The 16122-nt window shown below is 45.7% G+C and overlaps 1 protein-coding gene across 1 annotated transcript in view; it reads left to right on the forward strand.

Annotated features, from left to right (window-relative positions):
• Positions 1–16122, forward strand: part of TMEM86A (transmembrane protein 86A) — a 29811-nt gene that overhangs the window by 4936 nt on the left and 8753 nt on the right. Inside the window, exon 2 of the mRNA XM_065838067.2 lies at positions 13519–13783. Coding sequence (XP_065694139.1) covers positions 13519–13783 — 265 coding nt within the window. The remainder of the gene's footprint in view (positions 1–13518; positions 13784–16122) is intronic.

The raw sequence follows: 16122 nt of genomic DNA on the forward strand, positions 1-16122 counted from the left end.
CCAGCTAGATCCCAGGCATAGCATTACGTGCCATGATTTATTTTTTCAGACTAAACTTGTGCATTCTTCCTATGACATTGACATTCCTTGCAGGAGCTGTTGCTATGAAAGGGTGGGCTTAGATATGGGTAACTGAGATTGGAGGCTACAAAGTGTGGGCTTCTCTCATGCTCTTCCAAGTCCCAATGTGGATGCATTAAGCAGTTAGTGCCGATCACTGCTGCAGGCAGTGCTGTAGGTTAAAGGCTTCATTAACTCAAGTATATCACTCAAATCACACGCGTCTGTTGTTCAAAATGTGCTTTGTGCATTAACGTTATGGGTCCAGTTTAGAAGCCTGTACTTACACATAATTCCTCGGAATGGACAGAGATGCATTTCTTCTGTTCTCTTTTTCTGTCCAAGTATCTATAGCCAAAATACACTGAGTGCGACAGAAGAGCCAAAGTTATCTTTCTCTGTGGGTAACTGCATAATACTGAGGAAATAATAATTCCAGTGAAATTAGACTCTTAGAAAAAGATGGCATCTGGAACCTGTCTTCTGCTGGCATGTGGAAACTCTTGAACAGCAAAAAGATTATTAGTTATATAACTCCCCTCCTGAAGGCCTAAGTGGCTATTATATTAGCATTTAATTTTCCTACTGCCCTTCATGTCACACAGTGCCCAATGGATTTGTAATTAGAGCAGAGATGTAGGCTTTGCTTACTGCAGCATGGCCAAAATGAAGGTGATGGTTATTGCTTCTTGCTTGCTTGTGCCCTTCCTATATTGGTTCCTTATACTGCCTTAGTTTATAGCATTTACGATAATGGCAGGTTTCTGAATGACAAGTGTGTCGGTCTGGAGCATCCCTCTATGTAATGCTGAACATGAACATGTATCCAGGTGACATGGAGCAGAAAACTGTGTCTGGGAGAGAATTACATGCCACCAAAACTGACAGGTGGTAGGTGAGCTGGGCGAGAGTTTTCCTGGAAGACTGCAAGCGTGCTGGGGTGGGGGTTTTGGGTACCTGCAGGGAGCCCGGGGGCTCGCACTGCAGCCTCTGGCCCAGCGTTGCACAGGAAGCAGTTTCTCTTTGGGTAAGCAAAATTTGTGTCTTGCATTGATGTCGCAGGCTGACTCTGGAGTTGTCAATCTGCCTGTTAATGAGGATGGTGGCTGTTTTGATTCATCTTTCTGTAAGCTTATGGAAATGCCTTGTTTCAACCAGCAGACTACACTTTCTTCCAAAAAACAATTCCTATAGGTTACTGCAAAACCACGTACTTTCCAAGACTGAGTGGAGATGAGACAAGCCATGTTACTGAATTGGCCTTGGGACTTTTTTCAAGTTTGAATGGTGAGGTTTCATTTTTTTGCCCCTCACCAGGGACCAGTTTTGGAGACAGATATGGTTGGCATCAGGCATTACATTTCTGATTATCTATCAAAACGAGTGCATTTTTGCTAGTTGCAAGTAGCCCCTGATTGAATTGTTGCTTGAGATTGAGGGGAAGTTTGAGCCAGCTGCACATTTTTCAGCACATACTAGAGACACCAGGCAGATCCTCAGCCTGAAGTGAGTCACTTTGTCTCCCATGGCTTCAGAAGAACTGAGCTTGTGGTGGCTGAGACCATAGTTTGGCTGCCGTATCCCTATTTGTTTGTTTCTTTTCATTTCATTACAGCATAAATTGGAGCCATGCAGGGTGCTTGGACAGCAGTGCTGATTTGTGCTCCATTGCAAAAGAAACTAGGCAAGTTGCGTGGCTTTTCCCCACATCCTGATATAAAAGAATGATGACAAGTTTATCACTTAATTGATGTTTGTCAAGTTTCCACTTGGCTAATGCCCGATGCGTCTGTGGACTTGCACCCTCAATATAAAGGGCATAACACTTGTAAGCAGCTGCATGCTACTTTGTGAGTGTGGTCCTCATTTGTATATGCAGCCCGTTCACAGCCAGGGTTTTCCAAATGAAACCCTTGATATATTAGTGTGAATCCTGGGAGTGTGTGGGTAAGTGTTTGCACAGGTTACTGTTTTCACAGGTAAGTGTTTACACCTGCCCACCCCACATCTCTTGAGATTGGCTGGGAAAGTCCAGTTTATCTTCATGTAATTTGTGTCTGATACTGACTTACCCAGGTCACAACATCTTGGCAGAAGAATCGATATTGGAAATAAAATCTGTGGCTCCACTGTCACTCGTTGACCTTACCTCCTCCTGTCTCTTAAAGCATATTGGTCCCATAATAACATGAGGAGGGCTGCCACTTTTTTATAAGGAACCAGAGTGGCACCTCTCTAAATACACATCTCTTTATTGGGGTACATTGCTATTTTCCCTTCTAATTTTCTTGAACATCAGTGTTTCACAAGCTTTCAGGACATGTTACACAGGTTGAGGATATCATTCAGCTTTCCATTAGGCACAAGACAATCTGAGCTGTCCTTCCTGCGTTTCCCAGCACAGCCCTGCTTGCTTTTGCCAGATTTGCTGATCTTATTGCAGCCCCTTCCTAGGATTCATACAGCAAAAGTCTCTTGGGTAGAGCTGCCAGCTTTCCCAGCCACTGGCAGCCACCTTCCCCTTCTTGCTGAGTTCTGCCTTCCTGTTGCTTTTGCAAAAAACTTCACCTGCCAGCTGTACATGAATCTGGTGTGTGAGCCAGAAAGGTGAGCCACAGAAGTGCCTTTTGGGTGCCAGAGGTGGTTTCACCCTTGGCCTATATTTGGGAATGGCTGGTAGGGCTGGTACAACCTGGCACGTGCCACTTGCCTTCTCTGCTACACTAATGGGTCTTTAGCTATTGCTGTAAGGGGCTGTTACAGTGCCAATGGCTGCAACACTCTTCATTTAGACCTGCATTATGCCCCATAGATCACAGGTAAAATGAGGTCTTCTCTGCTAAAGAAGATGCTTCTGGATGGAAGGGCCTCTCTTCCCTTCCAAATACCAGTCCCTACAGGCAAAGCAGCATGTGGCACGGTACAGCTTTGCCAAGTGCCCATTACCCCTGAGCACCCATTCTTCCTTGCATCCCCCTGCTGCAGCCAAACAATAGGGTGCCTGGGGCCCTCCAACAAGTACATAAATGTTGCAGTGGGTTATGGGGTGCAAATAAGGCTGAAGATGGGAAGGCAAAAGGTGAATTTCAGTCCCAGGGACAAAACACTCTGTGTGCAGACCCCTCACTGATATTACCTAGACGCTCAGCCTGCCCTTGGTGCTGACAAGGAAGGAACTGACAGTTCTCCTTGGGGCATTTTATTTTGGGTCTGCACCCATCTGGAGAGAGGCCCCAGTCTTGCCACACAGCATGGAATAGATGTCAGTGCGTGGCACTTGTCTGTGGCAACGGACCTTGCAAGGGGGTGCTGCTTTCTGCTACAGCCCTGCACCCTGCAGCCAGCACATTTGGCTTACCCAGCCCCTCCAAGGGAGTGCTTAGAGCAACATAAAACCTAACACTGCTTTTTCCTGGGTAACAGAAATCTGCATTCTCTTTCACAGAAGAGTGTGATATAAATAATGACAAGTCTCCAGAGAACGTGTGCTCATAGCCTGGAAACCATCCTCAGGTTGAGTTGCAGAGACTGTTCCATAAGCCGTCAAAATTTTTTTCTGGATTTTAGTTGTGCCCCCCGTTTCCTTCCTGAGAAGATTTGCCTGGGAAAGCCACCAACTGCGCATTTGAGGGTGCTGGCCGTTTGGCTTCTGAAGTTCCCTGTGGCTTCACAGCATCCTCCTGAGCTCCTGGGCAGCTCTGGGGGATGCAGCCCCACAGGACCTTGCTCACTGAAGAAGGGTGCGTGCCCTTGCACTGCAGCTCTGATGAGCAAAATGAAAAGACAGACTCATTGTGGTTCAGGTTTTTAAACATCTGCAAGGGGTTCTTTTGTGAGTGTTACAGTAAAGGAAATGCTTGGAGAGTCTTGCATTCTGGTACACAAAAAGGAAGATCTGGAATCCCAGAAGGGAAAAACAATCTTTGCTCTGTGACAAGATGCTGTCAGGCAAATGCTACTTCTTTGCTTTCATTTGTGAGAGCCAATGGACCACCCTGAAAGCATCAGTCTGTGACAGCTCCTACAGCCCTGCAGAGATGTTTGAATTCTTGACTGGTTCAACACTGCTGGTCATTGGCAATGGTACATTGCTGACTGTACTCAGAGGGCAATCTCCAAAACTGCTGACAGCTATGGGATTGCTATAGATGTGGAGTCAATTACTACCACAGGTTAAAAAAGGTTTCTAAAATAGCCTTGCTTGTGATCTTCTGCCAGTCTATTAGACAAGACAGATGATTGTTGGTAATGGAAAAAAGCAAAACCAAACAAAACAAGCCCTGGCAAAAACACCTACATCCAAGCTGGGTCTTCAGGTGAAATGTGTTTGTCTGTGATCTGATTTTTACGAGTTAACATCTCTTTAAGAAAGGCTTTGCCATAGTGAAGGCTCCCCTGCAGTCCCAGGAAGCCAAGGGCAGATACCCCAGTAGCTCTGTGAGGTATTGGCTGGTGCAGCAGTATCTCACTTTGCCTGGCCTGATGGCAGTAGGTTCTGCATAGTGGAGGAAGGTGCCAGAGACACTGTTGCATAGCTTGTTGACCACAGTTAGCCAAGTTAACAGAATTTCTTCTTCTATTCAGTACAAGAGATACCTTTATGAATGCTGTAACTTCCTTAATTGCTGGAGGGAATACCATGGTCCAGTGTCTCAAGACAGCTTTGGGCAATGTCATAGTTTAAAAGGCAAGAAGCAAGGGTGGGCTGCTGATGCAACACATGGCACAGGCAGTGCCCTGATGTGGTTGGGATTATTTCCTCAGCTCCAGAACCACCCGCCTCAACTGTAGGCTGTTACGGGCCTGTTAGTTCACATTTCTAAAGCCTCCTGCAAGGAGTCTTTTGAAGGTGAGATGCCTGTTTCCTATTTGTGACTTTTTCCTACACTATTTTACATCCCAGGTGTTTGCAGATGCATTTGTTTGTTTGGTTGGTTGGTTGGTTTTTGGTGTAGTTTTTGTTTGTTTGTTTCTTTTGTTTTTTTAATGTGTTGGTATAGCAGCAAAGAGCTGCAAGGTCCAAGAGGTCTCAGGTCATACTGGCTGCTGGGCCAAACTGGCCTCATCAGCAGCCTCTTGAGGACAGTCAGTGTGGCTGCTCAGCACCCAGTGTTTTTTAATTTCTTCATTAAGCACCAGAAGACAGGATGGGACTGCTGTTGTATTTGTATTGCAGCTGTGCTAACATGGCCTTTGCTCTTTCTATGCAGTGGCAGTTTGGCTTCTTCTGCCTTAACTTGGGAAGGGGCAGAAGTGAAGGCTGCCTGCCCCCTTTGCTTGTTACTGCTCATCTCCCTCCCTGACCAATGCACAAGGATTCATGGTTGTAGCTGTTTGTTGTCCTCTGGTGAAGGCCACAAAACTTGCCTAATGCTTCTCTCTCACTTTCCTGAGCCGTTTATTTTAATATCCTTCACACATCATGTGTTCAGTACAGTTTTCTCCTAAAACCTATCCTAGACAATCCCCTTCAGAAATTTACTCACAGACAACAGCTGATGGGGTGTTTGGTGCTAGATCACAGCATGGCTAAGGAAAAGCATTGGGTTGCACAGACTTCTCTTGAGCAGTGTTTACGGCTAGGGACAGACAGCAGTCTGTGGTGCAGAAATCATCCTTGGAGAGGAAATATCAGGAAAGAGATGGTTGCAACAGCCATGTCTGCAATCTCACATCGCTGGCACTTCCACGACGTGACGAGCCTTGCTCATGTGCTCCCCAGCTGGCTCGGTACAAAACGTCCCGTTCTCGACGCTCACCTGCTGCTGCTTGGCCGGGCGGTGGTGCCGTGCCCCGCGGCGCCCAGGCGTGCTGCCACGCTGTGGGGACTTCAGCTGCAGCTTCCCCTGGGGAGGCTGGTGCAGGCAAACCGTGCCCTGCAGACAGGGGAGGAAACTGCCTTCTTTTTGCCTGTGAGGGGAAGATGCTCGTCTGGAAATTCTAACCTCGGTGCTGATAGTTTTTCATCCCCACCATGGTTAATCTGGAGATTAGGCTGAATGTTGATGTGACTGCAAGTCGGGTGGGATTTTGGCTTCGAGATGAAAATTTTTGTTGTGGTTTTCATTTCAGCTGCATGCTGTGTGTGGATCAGCCTGGCCTTGCACAGGGGCCCTTGTTGTGTGTAATTAATCCTCACCCACTGCCAGCTCCCCTGTGCCTCCACCAACAGGCAACTTTTCTGATGCCAGAACTTGTGCAGTGATATAGCTGAGTTCACCACCCAAGAACTGTGAGAGCCCATGCCAAATTTTTAATTGCATTTTTCTGGCAAATAGCCATAACTTGGTCTTAAGAAAAAGAAGTTGAATATTTCTGGTTCTCAACCTTGTGTCAGTCTGTTGTGGAACAAAGCTGGGAAGTGCAGCTGGAGCTTATTTTGCTTGACTGGGGGGAGGAAGAGAGCTGCTGGACTAGAGGTTGGGATGAGAGAAGCCGACAAACCAGCCCTGCTTTGCAGGAGGAGTTGAAGACACCCTGGGGGTGGAAGAGCTGCCGTGGACCACTGCTCCTGCCACAGTTGGCTGACCTGTGAGGATGGTCCTTTGCAGGTGGGAAATGTTCAGGCTGAGCCCTGTTACTTCTGGCTTGTGCTCAACGACAAACCCATGATTTTTTGACCTCTTGCGAACAGGTCTGGCTGGATGGTCGAGCACGAGCTGGCTTTCCCTGCATTACCCTTGTCAGGGAAATGAAAGCCCTGAGTTGTGCTGGGGAGCACCAGTAGCTGCAATAGAGCACCGCAAGGCCTGACAAAACTCATTGTATGGCATGAGGAGACAGAGGATTATTAGCACACACGTTCTCCCAAAGGCAAATCATGTACCATCTTCTGGGTGATTTGTTTGCTATTTTATGAGTCCATTTTAGACGCAGCCTCTATGATCTTGTCTCCACTTGAGAGGAGGAGGGTTTATCTATCACCCTGAATTTCCTTCAGCATGTGGAGCCTGTTCAGGAGCTCTCTGCCTTGGATGCCTGGCCTGTGGCACTTCCAACACAAACGTAAACCCTCTTATTCATTGCACAAATATATTGCACCAACACAGTATTTCTGGCAGGTTGGATGGCTGGTTCAGTAACTCTTCACCACCCTCTGCAAACAAGCACTTTTTCTCAGAATTTTATTGAGGAACATCTTAGGTCATGTACAAGCCAGTGTGTTCCTTGACAAAAGGCACTCAATCGGTTCTGTCCCAGGAGCATGTTTGCTCCTGCAGGAGAGCGGAGTTGGAGGTGAAGCGCTTTGCACTCACCAACACTCACCAGACTGTACCAGTTAGAGCTGTCCCAGCCAGCCCTAGTATTTTAGCAACCCTGTGAAGAGCAGCAGCTGGCTGGTCCCTTTACGTCTCATCCCTCTCTCCTCTCACCACTACAAAACACCTAGGAGGGATGCAGAGCTGAGTGGCCAGAGTGGCCACTGGGACCTTTGCTCTGTGGCCAGGCCAGGGCCCACGCCAGGGCTGGTCCTTGCGACAGTCTCTGCATCCATCCAGAGTAGGGAAGATGTAAATGATGTAAATGGTGAGTCTGGGTACTGAACAGCTGAATCCTCCCTGTTACACACAGATCTGGCACCCCTGTCTAAAATTTCCCAAATTTTTATCAGTTGCAATGTCTACACATTCAGAAGGTCTGATGTTGTACCATATAAGCGAAGGTGGGAACATGCATGCAAGCAGTATGGTGGCTTTGCAGTCAACTCATGCAGGTTTGTGGCCAGGGATTGCCCAGCACTGCTGAGATTCTTCTTCATTCAGCAAAAGCTGATGGGTCACTGAATTTAGGGGAATACTGGCTGCCTCTGGCTAGGATCTGTGCACACATGGGCTTCTCCTTACAGTCTGCTCATTTTGGTTAGGCACAAAGATGGGTTTTCTATAGGCTCAGCCTGATGGGGAATTGTGTTTGTTCCTTGTTGCTCCATAGATGAGAGCCTGTTGCATGTAAATATACTTTGTCCTAACTGTGGTCCATCCGCAGGCTGAAGTAGCTCTCCCTCAGGGACTCAGATTGCATGGAGGATCATCAGTGACTTGTGAAGAGCCTCATATTCTGGGGAATGAGAAACATGAGCCATGGGCTTGCAGTGGCAGTGTAATAAATGGCAACAAAGCCACATAAATATGTATTGGCGCACAACTGGGGGTAAGAGCTGTTGTCACAGTAGGGCAGAACAAAGGCAGGATCCACAATGCAGGATGCTGAAAGCCAGGAGAAGCAGCTGAGCCTTGGATACACAAGATGGTACTTGGCTGGCCAAGGCTGCCGGAAGGGATAGGTGGAGGACAACAGCCCAGCTTTTTTTGGCTACTGCACACAGTCGTGCTCAAGTGTTGGTCAGTGGAATAGTTGGGTTATTATTTTTAAAACACTTATCCTGGAAAGCATTATTTTACAACCCAGTGGGTGTGAGCCATATCCCCACAGCAGGTTGGCACACAGCTGGTGTCTGGAAGAGGCTGTATACTCATTTTCTGTGCAGGCTGATTTAGGGGACTTTGGGAGAGAAGAGCATTCTTTGATGCCCCACATTGTTTCCTGAGACCAGCATGAGGCTTAAGAACAGTGAACTTTGTCCAGCTTCAGGATTTCAGAGCCACAAGCTTCTGATGTTCTTCTGTACCTCAGGAGCATCATGTCTCCCTCCCTGTGGCAGCTGGATTTTCTTCATCCCACTTGTGATGTAGATACAGCCAACTGGCTCCAAAACATTAAAGAAAATTAGGGCACTGTCTTACAAATGTAGCTGTTATCTGTGGTTGTAGCTTATTCTGGAGCAGAGGAGCTAGCTGTAAATTTTTTGGTGTGGTTTTGTGCCTGCAGCAGTCAGAACAGGCTGGCTGTGCTGCAGAAGAGCAGCACAGATGTTCCCTGGATCATTCCCTGTAGTGAATATTGCTTTATACAGACATGAATCATGAGCATCTCCTAGCACTGCATAGCAGGGAGGTGCAAGAAGAGATCATTCAGCGGGGACCCCATGGATCTTGGCGAGTCACCAATAACTAATTAGTGGATATAGCTTAGGAGCTGTTGTATGAAGCTTTTGGTCATCTTTGTGTTCTACATCTTGTATTTTGCACACTGGGAATTTTTTTGTCAGTCTTTATTACTCAAAGTTACTTTTCCAAGTCTGCCACTTCCCCTGTAACTGTGTTTCTTCATTGGTTAGCCTAACTTCTCAAGACATCTTACGTCAATACCAAATCACAGGATGGTGGGAATACTTGTATGATAGTGTCATCTGTCACTGTTGAACAACAGCAAGAAGGAAATGTGTAGTATTTCAAGCTGGGGCAGAATGAGAACAGACAAACCAAGAAGGGATACTATAAACCTATGAAACCCTAGAAGGGAGGTGAATATCCAAGCTCTGAGCCTCCAGAGACCTGCATGTCACAATACCATGTTCTGTTTTGAAGATCACAGAATGACTGAGATTGAAAGAGACTTCTGGAGATCATCTGGTCCAAAATCTCTTGGTGAGAGCCAGGACACAATTTCCTCCTAGTCTGCCTAAGTCTTGGAGGGTTTTATTGGATTTGGTTGCATACAGATAATTGAATAAATGATACTTCCACTGTAATTCCACAAATACAGAGATAGTGGCTTTACAGAAATTTAAACTATTTTTTAAAGACTCTAAGTAACTTAATAGTGATAGTAGTTGAGAAAATGTCCTAAATTATACTCAGTTTAGAAATTCAAAGCTTGGAAATACTGCCTTGTCATTGTATTCAAGATGTTTTCTGTGCTGCATTTTAGCACAGAGTAGATTAGTAGTGGAAGATGGAAAGTAGTGGGAAGAAAAATGCAACAGAACTTGTAAGAAAATGGAAAAACCCAGTTTAAAGCTATGACAATCACATACATTAGCAAAAAGCATCTTGTCACCTGTGTCAGGTGCTTCTTTTTCCAACACCATGGCACAGCCTCATTTCCCATTCCATCTCTGAGACACAGGTGCAAAGGAGATGGGTGGTTTGATGCAATTTATCTATGCAGCCAAGAAATAATGTTGCCTTCCCTGAGATACAGGCAAGTCCAGTCATGGATGATGCGCTTGGCTTTCCTTAAGCCACAGCCTCCACTCGTATTGGTACATGATTTCTCAATTCCAGCTTTGACTTGTTCTCCAGGTGGCAATTTGCCCCATCACCTCTTCCCAAGCCTCAGCCACATGTCCAAACAGAGGGCAATCCCCCAGCTTCACTTTCCTGGGAGACTTCTTCCAAGTATTTCCAGTGCCACACCATCCCAGCAGGATGGGCTGCCCATCCCTCAGCTGCACAGGTGCCTCTGTCTCAGCAAGGGGTGTCCCTCATGGGGTTCCCATTTTGGTCAGAACCATAACAGTGGCTCCACTGAGCTGCAGCACTCAGTAATGGGCAAAGGCATGTTTGAAAATCACTCATTTGAAGTATACTTGTAGAAAAAATGTAAAGGAGTAAAGTATTAATAACGAGAAGCCTGTAGCCCTTCTAGATATACGAAGTTATTCTTATATAAGAACTCCATAACACTGTAAATTCCATGGTTATGGGTGAGTAACTGAGACTGGAATCTGACTCCTTATGCCTGAAAAATTCCTTAATTATTACTAGGATGGAAATAATACAAACTGTTATTTTAAGATAATGCTGGCTGGGCTTGGAAAATTCACATTCAAATAGTAAGAAACGGTTACCAGCAGACATCATCTTTCTGCACAAGTGCGTATCATACTTTCAGTAAAGCAAGGTTCCTGGGGAAAATGACAAGTGTAATTAAAACCTGTCTCATCATGCATGCACACAGGGGAGGGCAAGCTGTGATTGTAATGGTAACTGCTCCTAGCAGGTGTTTTCCTTTTAATATGAGGTATTAAATAAAACTTCCTGTGTTTATTAACCCAAATACTCTCTTGTATGCCTGTAACCGTGCCTTCGTGATGTGTTGCAAACAAGGCTGAACTTGAACTATATCTTTCAGTATAAATGTTTGTCTTCAGAGGTACAAAACTACCTACGTTAGCTGAGACTCTTACAGGGACATGGAACATTGTTGATGTTGAAATTCTTTCACACATCGTAGCTCTGGAGGTTGTTAGTTTTCTGTGCTGAAGATGTCAGGCTCCTTATGGCATGGTGGGGATCCTCCACAACTGGTGGGGGAGAGGAGGAAACCCTGCCAGAAGCGCTGGCAGCAACTGTTGCCTGCAACTGTGAGAGGATGAATGTCATCAACTACATTTTTAATAGAAGAGAGTCAGAAGGGGAGGGGACAGTGCTGGAGCTGGGAATTGGCTTTGAATAGTCTGAGCCTGATGTGTCACTTCAGAAGGGCAAGGTGCTGCGTCTGAAGGAGGGGGAAGCTGGGAAGCTTGGCTCCACTCTTCCCCCTACGACGCTTGATAGTTCCCAGACACCCCCGGTGTTGTGAGACTGTGTGGGCTTTTATGACTTTTATTTCCAGTTCATTTGTTATTTGCTGCCAGAATTCTCCCAAGGAATGTAGACAAGTGGTAAATGGTGATTAATTTAGACAACCAAAGTAGAGGGCTCATGTTGGGCTCCCCATGTAATACAATAAAGTTAACAGCTTGCTGATATCCTTTTGTGAGTGAATTGTGTAGCCTGGTTGTTTAATGGAGTGTTTAAAGATTGTGTTGGCAATAGCCTATGAATAATGTATAGAGGAATAATGAAATACCTTACTGCTAAGAAACTGCTGATATGCTTGCGAAATTTCCATCAGATAAGAGAAAAATTCTGAAAGCACTGTCTTCTTGGGATGCCCTTTATTTATGGTCTTTCTGCTTTAGAGATTGCATTCCCCTTATAGATACTGCATATGAAGATGTCCTCCACTGCCTCTGCCATTGTCTTCCAGCTTCACCTAATTTCCTTTGCTTGTGTCTGTAAAAGCTCCTGAGTTTTGATGAGTTTAAGCTTCATTAACTGAGCACCGTAAGCATGGAGGTATTTGCTGTGTAGTCTTCATCCATTCTAGGTATCTGCACCAATTTGCATTGTGTTAAAGGGAAACAGATGCTGCTTTTGTGTCATGGCAATGTGCCATGATGCAGGAAGCAGAAATACAGCCAAGTGATTTGGAAAGAAAGACCAATGCTTCTGTTAGAGGTTTTTGAAGCATGGGCTCCTGTGTGAGATAACCCCAGAGTGTCACACAAGGAGGTTCAGACTTTGATGGATTTTGCAGTGTGAACCCAGCTCTGGTGCCTCTTAATTTTCTCCCATGTCCTCTTCCCGTGCATAAGGCCTCTGGGTGATTTGGCCATGAGCAGTGGGAAGTCGTTGTGATACTAAGCAACTGAATCTTGCTTGACTAAAGAAATGAGAAGGTTGAGAGTGAACTGCTGCCTGCAGGGGAGCTCTGGAGGTTGCACTGCCTTAGCTGCCGGAGGAAACAGGCCTCCTAAAAGACTGCAGGACAATGCTCAGGCAGGCAACTGAGGCAATCACAGTCTCTTCCTTTGCTCCTTGTTTTGGCCCTCAGCTGCTCTCCTGGAGAAAATGAAAGCATAGCTTTGTTTTCTCCACCTGCACTAAAATGCAGAAGTATCGCAGGAGGACAGGTGAACACAATATGTATCATCACTGTCTGGAGTGGTCTCAGCTAAGAGTACATTAAGACCAGACCCAGCTTATGGAGTTTGTAGCTCTGCACCTGGCCTCTGCTGTAGCTTTGCTATGAGTAACCTAGTGCTTATGCTGCATTTTTGTGTCTGGATTGACACAATAGAGCCGAGTCAAACTGTTTCCTGCAATATGTGCAGTCTATTATTAGTGTAATGCTAGAACAAAGCAACACATGGTTGATATTAGTCAGCTGAGGAAGTGACATCCTCACCTGTGAGGTGGATGTGATGGGTTTTGAAGTCATGTGGTGATGCCAACAGCAAGCTTTAGGTAGGAGGCTATAGAGCAGGAGAAAAAATGTGTTAGAAGACAGGCTGTGTACTCAGGGTGATCTACAACCAGCTAAGCAAGAGGTTTCATCAAAATGGGAGGGAAGATTTGCACTTTTATTGGTTTGTTTGCTGCTGGGATATTCCTGGGGAGTGCAGTACTTTTGCAGCTATAGGAAAGGATATGTAAAAAGGGGTTAGTCTAAACACAAGATAGGTGGCAAGGACCACCAGAGGAGTTTGATAAATGGCCTAAATGTTTTTTGTAGGACAAAGATATTTAAAACTTCCTCCTTCTCCACCATGCAAAAGACATCCTGCCAGCCAAGAAGTGTTTTCAGCAGAGAGGGTCACAAAGGTCTAGGCTGAGGATCATGGTCAAGTTCAACCAGCCTTTCTCAGAGTAGAAATACTGCTAGCTGACAGTATACATGAAAGAGAAGCTTTCAAAAGGAAGGAGACATTTGTGTTATGCAGCTTATTCTACTGCTGCTTCTGATAATCCCACTAATTTATCTTTTTTTAATGTTTGTTCCTTTTAGGTGAAGAGTGAAGGCCCCAAACTGGTGCCCTTCTTTAAAGCCACTTGTGTCTATTTTGTGCTCTGGCTGCCAACTTCCAGCCCCTCCTGGTTCAGTGCCCTCATCAAATGTCTGCCCATCTTCTGCCTGTGGGTTTTCCTTCTGGCTCATGGAATTAACTTCTTAGTGTCACACCGGAGCGCCAGCCGCATCCTAGCGGGACTCATATTTTCGGCAGTGGGAGATGCCTTTCTCATCTGGCAGGAGCAGGGCTACTTCATTCATGGTAAGTGCGGTGTCAGTCCTAAAGGCATGCCACAGTGTCCGGCTGTTACTCTATTTAGTAATGAGTTGCTGGGCCACATGTTTTGTTTATTCATGTACAGCTTAAGCCCCAGGCAGTGGGAAGCACACATCCCTTGACTAAAATCCATCATGGTTAGTGGAGTCACACCGTGGATGAGTCCTTCTCTTGAGCTTTGAGAGGTAATTGGGGCAGGTTTGGTTCCCTGGCACGTGCTCACAGCATCGCAGCTGGCTGAGGCTTGAGAATGTAACATGAGCAGGATCCCTGCGGGAAAAGGTGTGCTCACGGGACTCAGCAGATCCCATGAAGCCACGCGAAGTATCCACCTCCTCACTCTCTGCAGGAAGATCTGTCAGCCCTTTGCCGCAAAGATCAGAAATAGGACACGTGATGCAAAGGTCCTCAGTGTAGAACAACAGGTGGAGAGGATCCTTATGTTTTTATAGACAAGCCCATAGCCTGGGGCAGGTGTTTAAGTGGATGCTAGAAACAAAGCATCAGAAATGTTGTCCTACTTGCAGGTTCATCGGTATGAATCATGTTGTACAAGATGTCTGTTTTGCAAGACATGTAAATGATGGGGAATCAAGGACAAAGCTTACCACAATGGCCTGTCTTCTCTACAGAAAGATCTACATCTCTCAGAGCAAAACAAGCTTGTTTTATTTTGCTAGTTTTCAGAATAGAACATAATGATTTAATCATTTAAAGCTACATTGAGCCTGCCTGCAGCAACACTCTCCCAGGCCTTGGACTGTCACAAGAAATCAGCAGCAGCTGAGTCCTTTACTAAAGTGACTGGTGGGCTTTCTAAAGTTATTTTAACCAGCACAGGAATTTCACATAACACTCACCATTAACTGGCTGCTTTGACTGTCCCACTAGAAAATGTGATGAGGGGACTTTTCTGACTTCTGCTGTTGTCAGCTCTGAAAGTCAAAGGCTTATTTTTTCCCCCTCTCTTGAGGTCAGTATTTAGTTTTATTCTGGGATTCCCACAAGCTCTTTCTTCATGAGAGGGAAGTGTGTGCAATGCCAGATATGAAAGGCCAAATGCTCTGAATGTGGTTTTAATCCTGCTTCCCAAGGGTTTATCCCAGTCTCATTAAAAGTTCATGTAAAAATTTTTCCTGATTTCGGTGGGTTTTAGATTAGGGCCTGACAATTGGATGTATCTGGCTGAATCTTGGGTACACTGTTGAGAAGCTCCTGCCTTCTTTTGGGGTGCCATCCCCTCTGTGCTGAGTGTTGGCATTCCCACCAACAGGCTTGCCCCTAACAGGGGTAGCCACCTCAGCACAGGTCACCTCAGCCCGACTGCTTCTGCTTCTGTTTTGCCTCCTGGAACTGGTCCTTGACCTGAGGCCTCGCAAAGACCCAGTTCTCACCATGACCGTTTTTGTACATTGACCGTTCTGAGCTTCTCTGTTTCCATGTAGCTGGGATATCTCAGAGTTCGCTCTCCAATTTAGTGTTATACGAAGGTCAGCCAGTCACTGCAATTTAGTATCTGGTTAGTGTTTTTTAATGTACAGATAAGTTGGGTTTTCGACCCTAGTCTCACAACTGAGAAGAATTGCTCTGTGGGCTTAGACACATTTTTCTTCTTAAGGAGAAGAAAGGCTCTTTTGAAACATTTTGAAAGCCTCAGCCTTCATGCTGGCTGTCTCATGCCTGCCTCAGTCCATACTAATATGAGTTACCACCTTCAATAGCTGCGTTCCAGCTGTTAGCAGATAAAGCACATCACCCCACTCATCCCTCACCTCTCCTACAAAGCGTATTTTCTCCTATTTAAAACTCAGCAGGCTGCTGCTGTTGACAGCTGGCAATATTCGACCTTTTGACATCATTGTTGGTGGGAATTTGAAATTTCACGAGAATAAGAGGAAATACTAGATAAAAATGCACTCTCAGTTCAATTTCTACAGCTGTCTGGCTGAAAAAAAAAGGGTGGGGAGCTGGGCTGATTTGAAGAGCTTTTGAGACACTGAGTTTATTTTAATACAAGGACATTTGCTCATTTCTTTATAGGGAAGTGAGAGCCTGGGAACCTGCTTCTGGCACACTTGACTTTTTTTCATTTTTGCTGTTTTGGTTCACTGATAACACTCTATTTTCTGACTAGTGTAGAAGATACTTTACAGTGTTAACATCCACCTCCCGTGATAGCAGACACTTAGAAAAAATAATGCATTTGGTGAACAGGACAGAGACTAACAAAAAAGCCTTATTGCCAGCTCGAGAGGAAACTCTGGGGGCAGGGCAGGGGAAGGAAACCCAAGGGAAGGAAGCAGACAGAGAGCAGAAAGGCTCAT

The sequence above is a fragment of the Patagioenas fasciata genome, chromosome 5, assembly GCF_037038585.1.
Source record: "Patagioenas fasciata isolate bPatFas1 chromosome 5, bPatFas1.hap1, whole genome shotgun sequence".
NCBI lineage: Eukaryota > Metazoa > Chordata > Aves > Columbiformes > Columbidae > Patagioenas > Patagioenas fasciata.